We start from the raw sequence: 7,000 nt of genomic DNA, 5'->3' as shown, positions 1-7,000 counted from the left end.
AGAATTAAAATATTAGAAACTGTTAATTAGAAGCATCAAATTTTAATTTATTGCATGATATATGGATTGAGTTAAAAGCTATAATAGACTAAAAATAAAAAGAGAAAGTATTAGATATATAGTCTTAAATAATAAATATATGAGTTAAGAATATGAGATTATTTTTATTAAAGTGACCATACCATTCCAAAAATTTAAGAATTTATAGAAATTAATATTTTGAAAGGAAAATAATTTAAATTAAAACAAAATTAAACCGTAAACTCAATTAGTATTATTGCATATATAAAAATTTAACTTCTTCCATGCTATACCTAAATTGACCTAAGAACTTTGATATTTTAGAAAGAAAAATAAAATTATTAACTTTATAGCTTTAGTATTAAACAAATTAGTTAAAAAATCTGTTTTTATGAGGTTTGAGATCTAAATATTAATAGATAAAGTAGGAGAGAAAAAAAAATTGAGAATACATTTTTATAAATAAAAATAATATTGATATTAACCAAAATAAACTTCACCAAAAGAAAAAGTAGTACTCCATAAATTTTATATTTGTATAATAGTGAAATTATTAAACTTTTTCATACTATTAATTCTTACACATCAGAAAAAATTTAGGTATTCAATATACTTTTTCTTATAAATTTCTGAAAGATTTAATTATCATAAGATTCACCCAACTTTGCGTAAATATGCCGTCAACATATATTTCCCATGATTAAGGTATTCTAATTCATGACCTCATTTAATACTCCTTATTAATGGTTTAGGGGCAACAAGATATATATACAAAATGTAAAAATAATCAAAAACTAAATATATGGTGAAATTTACTATTATATCCCCATTATGGCATTATGGCTTGGAGACATAAAAGTAAAAGTCACATGGACCCCACTTTAAATGCTTTGACCGGTTCGTAACTTGTTAAAAAAGATTGTATACTCTAAAATTGTCACTTTTTAAAGTGACACACGTTTTTGTTATTAAATTTTAGTAAAAAAAGGAAATTACATTTTAATTGGCACTACGTTTTTAAGATTTTAAAAAATTAAAAAAAGAGAAATAGAAGGGTTTTTGTCAATTTGAAGTTTACAGCGGCCTCTGCGGCGATACAGAAACAATGCCGTTTTGTAAAAGTGGGGTTGAGTCTTTAAAATTAATATTCAAATTCTACGCAAAAAGCGTGAGGTAAGGAGTTTATTAAAGTTGTTAATTTTATATTTTATTTCTAGTTTTTATAAAATTTTGATAGAATAGTTATAAACTAATAAAAGTTATAAAAATGGTTAGTTGCAAGATAATATTTGTGATTGTCGTATAGAATACAATTTATATTAGTGAGTGTTGATAGTGTCTTATGGAATTATGTATATAAACTAATATTGTACTTCTCAATTAATGAGAACACGTAGAATTAATTCAGTTGCCACCGCTTTAGATGTAAAACCGCAACTATGACGTGTTCTTTTTATTAGATGTATTTTGGACTACTTTGTATTAAATATATATGCATTTTACAGTTTTTGCGGTTTTTAAATTGTAGGAGTATAATTTTATTATATATTATGTTGACTGTGAAAAAATACATACTGAAGTTCAGCCCTTACAGTCAATTTTTTCTGCGTCCGCCCCTGCTTGGAGACATTATGTCTCTAAAACATTTTCCTAAACGGAATTCACAGTTTTATTTACCTGTGAGTGCAGACTTTATCTAAGTAATGTATTTAGGAAAATAAAATCTTTGACAAAATCATTGGTAATGTATTTATGAAAATAAATCTCTCGACAAAATCTTTGGTCAACTATATGTCTATATCTGTATGTACACGGATTGCTTAGATAAATACCGTAGAAAGAGAGTATTTGATATACATTAAACAATACCAAATTAAAATATTAATAAATTAAAACTTAAATTAAAAAATCAAAAATAAATACCCATATTCTCTGACCTAGCCCTATCCATAACCCTCTAAAGATCTCTTGATAAATTCATCACCGGCTATAACAAGAACCATAATTCCAACAATTTCATCCAATATTCATACACAATGAACAACGATGTGGTGATAGAGATCCTCTTACATCTTCCGGTTCGATCCCTCTTCATATTTAGATCTGTCTGCAAATTCTGGTGTGACGTCATTGATTCTACACGTTTTCAAGAGCTGCACACTGAGTTACATATCAACAACAATAACGGCAACGACAAAGCTGATGATGCATTATATCTACAATTTACTCTTCCTGATGAGATAGGAATATTGAAACTATCAACAAAGCTTCTAGACAACGGGAAGTCGTTAGAATCGCATGACTTTCCGTCTTTCAACATGAAACGTTATAGAACGGATGATCCAAATAGGCGTTTAAAGGTAGCTGGGGCAATTAAGGGTCTAATATGCATAAACACTTCTTCAGAAGAAAATATTCCATCCATAGTCATATGCAATCCTTTTCTAGATCAATTGAAGATTCTACCACTTCCTCACCGCCCTTCTTGTCAGTCGTGTGGAAGGACCCTTTGTTACCAACAGGTTGGAGTTGGCTTCGATGAAGATTACAAAGTGGTACAGCTGCGCTGATGTGCTACTCATGGATGCATTGTAAGCAAGCCTACCTATATTCGAGAAGGATGAATTCTTGGAGGAAGTTGGCTTTTGATCAAGAACTGTACATCCATGGTCCCATAAAGTCGTTGTGCAAGAATGGCTCCTTTGCACACTGGATAGGGTGGCGGAGAGACTCAAGGTTTGTCATACTAAGCTTTGATATGAAGAATGAAGTGTTTCTGACATTCAAAATATCAGGTCATGTACTTAAGTCGTTTTACATGTATCTAGAGGTTCTTGCAAAGGATGAATGCTCGTTTGTTTTATTCGGATTATATAGTTCGCTAGTGGTGATGGTTTATGAGTCGAGATTCGAAGGGAGTGAGCTTATATGGACTCGTGTGATGAATGTGGAACAACGTGTTTTACGGGATATGCCTCTTTGGAGGAGCAATGATTTTGCAGTGTTCAAGAAGCGTGATTGTGTGGTTTGGTGGTTGCTTGATTTTATCAAAGAAAGGGTTTTCTTACTTTATGATTGTCGTGCTCGGGAATTCATCGCGCGTTTGGAGCTTCCGGAGACTTCGGCTATAGTTGAGTATGAAGGAAGCTTCATTTCACCTTAAGGGTGCTTAGAGGCATTGGCAAAATTGGTGCTCGAAAACGTAGGCATAACTGGATAACAAAGTTTTAGTTTTGTTTACTCTTTATTGTGTTTTATTTATTTCTTTTTTATATATATATTTTTAAGTTGTGATACTATATTTTTTTTTATTAATTTTCTTTTTTAAGTTGTGATACTATAATATAATTCATGGAATTTGTAATGTTTGTTCTTTTTGAGAAAAATTGACCAATAAATGCTATTAAAGCCAAAGCCATGTAATAGAGATGTATACTTTTATTTGATTCCACTTACTTTTTTTCACTCATATTTCTTCACAAAATCAAATAAGTTCTTAAAATTAATCCACACTGGTCGAATACGGGACATTTATTGAAGACTAGATGAAGTACTAATATGATACCCCTTCTCGTTGCCTTCAATGATATTCAAATGCATACACCAATCTAGAACCTTCTAGGATGGACTGCTTGCATCATAAACACAAAGACAACCCACAAATCCATATAAGCTCACTCCCAATATTCCAACTTAAGAGGAATCACCTTTAAATCACTCCTTCAACTAGGAGTAGAGGACCGACAATGAGGTGAAGCCAAACAAAACCCACGAGTCCAATTGACGAATGATTTTTTGGAAAAGGGGGTGAAAATACAAAAGTTGTTATTAAAAGAAAAAAGAAAGAAAGAGTTGAAAATAATATATATGGGGTCCATAACCACGTGAACCAAGTCTATATGCTTGGACTAGGTTTAAATTATTGACATATAGTATAAAATTGACTAAGTCTTTGTAATCTAGAGAATCGACTTCCACAGTCTAATTTCATTTCATCAATCCAATTCATTTATTAAATTGCTTCGTTCTCTTTTCATTTAGGAGAGTTTAAATATTTGCTCTTGCTATGGGGCTCGCATGTATATATATATAGGGAAGAATTCAAATTAATGGAAACTAATTCCATTGCATTCTTCAATATTCTATGAATAATAGGGAGTAATAACTAGTAGCTGTAGTGCTCTTAATAGTAAGACAAAAATTTTGTATTCCACTTTTGAAAATTTGACACTAAGATGAAGATGAATGTCCAGTTGTCCACCACAATAAAATCAACACACTCCCAAGTCAATTAAATACACTCCTCGTTCCTTAGTAGTGGAGACGTTTCTTGCGACACACGATGTAAGAAAAATTGTGTTAAGTAAAAAAAAATAAAAAAAATAAAGTAGGTAGAGATACGAAGAGAGAATAAAATAACAGGGAGTGAAGTAATTGAGAAAAATATATTAATTTTTTACTAAAAATGAAAATGATTTTATTACTATGAAAAGTACCGAAATGACAAAATGACTCTATCACTATTGAACAGAGGGGAGTACGTGATCATTAGCAAACCTCAAAAGTCAATAATTTAGTGGAGTAATCCATTTCCAAGAAACTTCCAATGCCCCTGGCTAGAAAAAAAAAATGTAGGAAAAATTACTTAATTTTACTCTATAAATGATCCACTTGAGTCATAACACTCTCTCAACCTTAACCTCCAAACATGAAACATTCTCTCACTCTCTACACCCTTGTCTCTCTCCTTGTATGCGTTTCCGGCCAGAAATGCGGCTGTGCTTCCAACGTTTGCTGCAGCCGGTACGGCTACTGCGGCACCAGCAGCGAGTATTGCGGTACCGGCTGCCGTTCAGGGCCGTGCACCGGCTCCACAACGGTGGGAAACAACGGAGTAAAAGTTGGCGATATAGTGACGGATAGTTTCTTCAACGGCATTGCTAAGCAGGCGGGCGCGGGCTGCGCCGGGAAGGGATTCTACACACGCGCGGCCTTCCTTGAAGCCGTTCAGCTCTACCCCGAATTTGGCACCGTGGGGTCCACCGACGACTCCAAGCGAGAGATCGCAGCCTTCTTCGCGCATGTCACTCAAGAGACCGGACGTAAGTTTTTTTTATTTTTTTTTATTTTTTTATTTTGAGATTACATTTGTTTCCTAAAAATAGAACTTCTTTCTTTACGAGGTTGTTTCATAGAATAGAAACACTCCATTTTAGAAAACTTATTTTTTTTTTTTTTAGAAAACTTATTTCTCTTTGTGAGGTGTGACCCTTTATTCAGTAACACATTTTTTTTTTCTATCTCTCTTACTTTTCAATTTTGCATTAAAATTCGTATCATTTCAAAAGTACACACTTATTGATTTTTCCCATGAAAGATGTCATGTTGCCTTTATATATTTGAAAAAAATTAAATCACTTCTATTTAATTGTCTATAATTCAAAAAAAATTTCCCTATATATTTAACTGTATTTTGATTTCTCTATTTAAAACACTTAAACTATAGCTCCTAAAATATCATGCTACAGACTTGTGCTACACACGGGAGATAAACAAAGCTATCTATTGCACAAACAGTAAACAGTGGCCATGCGCCCCGGGCCAGAGCTACTACGGCCGAGGCCCGCTACAAGTTACGTGGAACTACAACTATGGTGCAGCGGGCCAAGCCTTAAACTTTGATGGATTGAACAACCCGGATATCGTGGCCAGAGACCCTGCTATCTCGTTCAAGACCGCAGTGTGGTTTTGGATGAATTACGTGCACATGTCTTTTACATCGGGCCAGGGTTTTGGGGCCTCGATTAGGGCTATTAACGGCGGCGAATGCAATGGCAGGAAGCCTGCCGCAATAGCTGCCCGTGTTGGTTATTATACAAGCTATTGTAGCCAATTCGGAGTTAATCCCGGGCCTAATCTTCGTTGTTAATTAAGAGAAACTATTGGAATATGTAAGGCGTAATGAGCTGATTAATGGGTTTGAAATAAACGCAGTTTGATTGATTATGCTTTATGCGAATCTTATACAAAACATATTACATATATGTAATTAACTACTCCCCATCTCATAATAAGAGTCATATTTTGTCATTTCGATCCGTCCTATATATGAATCTGTTGAGTACAAACCCATCTCACATCGGGAGTATGAGAGAAGTTGAAATGTGTATATAATTTTGTCCAACCCTAATTAATTTGAGATTATCTGAAAATGACACTTGTTTAAGTATGAAACTTTTAAAGTATGATACTTAATAAAAAAGAACAAAAAATTATTGAAAATAATGTTACTAAAGATTATGAGCCACATCAGTAGCAATAGTATAATACAGTACTATAATGCGTAGTGAAAGACTTCTGAAAAATAAGAGTAGACTCAATTAGATTATATAATTAGGGATGTCACCCGAAACCCGTGGGCCAGCCCGATATAACCCGATAAAATGAGTGAGTAAGGGTTGTAATTTTATTACCAGAATACTAAACGGGCTAAACGGTTTGGCCCAAATGGGTTGGCGGGTTAAACGGGTTGGCCCGGACGGATTGCAGGTCGGCCCGATGAGTTGCAACTTTAAATTAAAAATTACTATTAAATTTTTGGAAATTTTTTATATTTTTGAATCCTCTATCTTTCTACATAATCATTAGCCTTATTCAATCTTCATTCTATACTTTTCCACTCGATCCCACAATATCAGCTTTCATGTTCCACCTCAACTCATTATTCCATAGTCCCATCATCTGCCACTAGTGTCATACCACCACCAAAGCCAATCAAGACAAAATTAAGAAATAACTCATCAAAATCTTAATATATTTATCATTTTAATAATGATTCATGTAAGATATGATTTTTAATTTTTACAAAGAATTAGTTACGATCAATGCCAAAATAATGACACGAACACAAGCTTTAATTTATGTTATAGTTGATCGAGATGAAATGCTTCTTTCCAAGTATTATTGTAGAATACTATGA

General features: G+C 33.2%; 2 protein-coding genes across 2 annotated transcripts; both read left to right on the top strand.

The window, feature by feature from the left end:
• Nucleotides 1-2,057: 2,057 nt before the first annotated feature.
• Nucleotides 2,058-3,184, top strand: LOC125198886 (jacalin-related lectin 38-like). Its single transcript, XM_048097134.1, has 2 exons — nucleotides 2,058-2,576; nucleotides 2,618-3,184. Exons 1-2 carry the CDS (start codon nucleotides 2,058-2,060, stop codon nucleotides 3,182-3,184), a joined length of 1,086 nt encoding a protein of 361 aa, XP_047953091.1.
• Nucleotides 3,185-4,706: 1,522 nt separating this feature from the next.
• Nucleotides 4,707-6,032, top strand: LOC125198885 (chitinase 5-like). The gene is made up of 2 exons (XM_048097133.1): nucleotides 4,707-5,123; nucleotides 5,550-6,032. The coding sequence occupies exons 1-2, from the start codon at nucleotides 4,730-4,732 to the stop codon at nucleotides 5,948-5,950; spliced, it is 795 nt and encodes a 264-aa protein (XP_047953090.1). The 5' UTR covers nucleotides 4,707-4,729; the 3' UTR covers nucleotides 5,951-6,032.
• The last annotated feature ends 968 nt before the right edge of the window (nucleotides 6,033-7,000 follow it).

Source organism: Salvia hispanica, unplaced genomic scaffold, assembly GCF_023119035.1.
Source record: "Salvia hispanica cultivar TCC Black 2014 unplaced genomic scaffold, UniMelb_Shisp_WGS_1.0 HiC_scaffold_316, whole genome shotgun sequence".
Lineage (NCBI taxonomy): Eukaryota > Viridiplantae > Streptophyta > Magnoliopsida > Lamiales > Lamiaceae > Salvia > Salvia hispanica.
Note: the sequence above shows the minus strand (reverse complement) of the source record. Positions and strands in the feature narration are given on the sequence as shown.

Bases quoted from the DNA above. Each gene is read 5' to 3' on its own strand.
- LOC125198886 (XM_048097134.1), top strand. From the start codon at position 2,058: ATGAACAACGATGTGGTGATAGAGATCCTCTTACATCTTCCGGTTCGA. The intron at 2,577-2,617 runs GTACAGCTGCGC...ATGCATTGTAAG, and splicing joins TCGATGAAGATTACAAAGTG to CAAGCCTACCTATATTCGAG.
- LOC125198885 (XM_048097133.1), top strand. From the start codon at position 4,730: ATGAAACATTCTCTCACTCTCTACACCCTTGTCTCTCTCCTTGTATGC. The intron at 5,124-5,549 runs GTAAGTTTTTTT...ATCATGCTACAG, and splicing joins TGTCACTCAAGAGACCGGAC to ACTTGTGCTACACACGGGAG.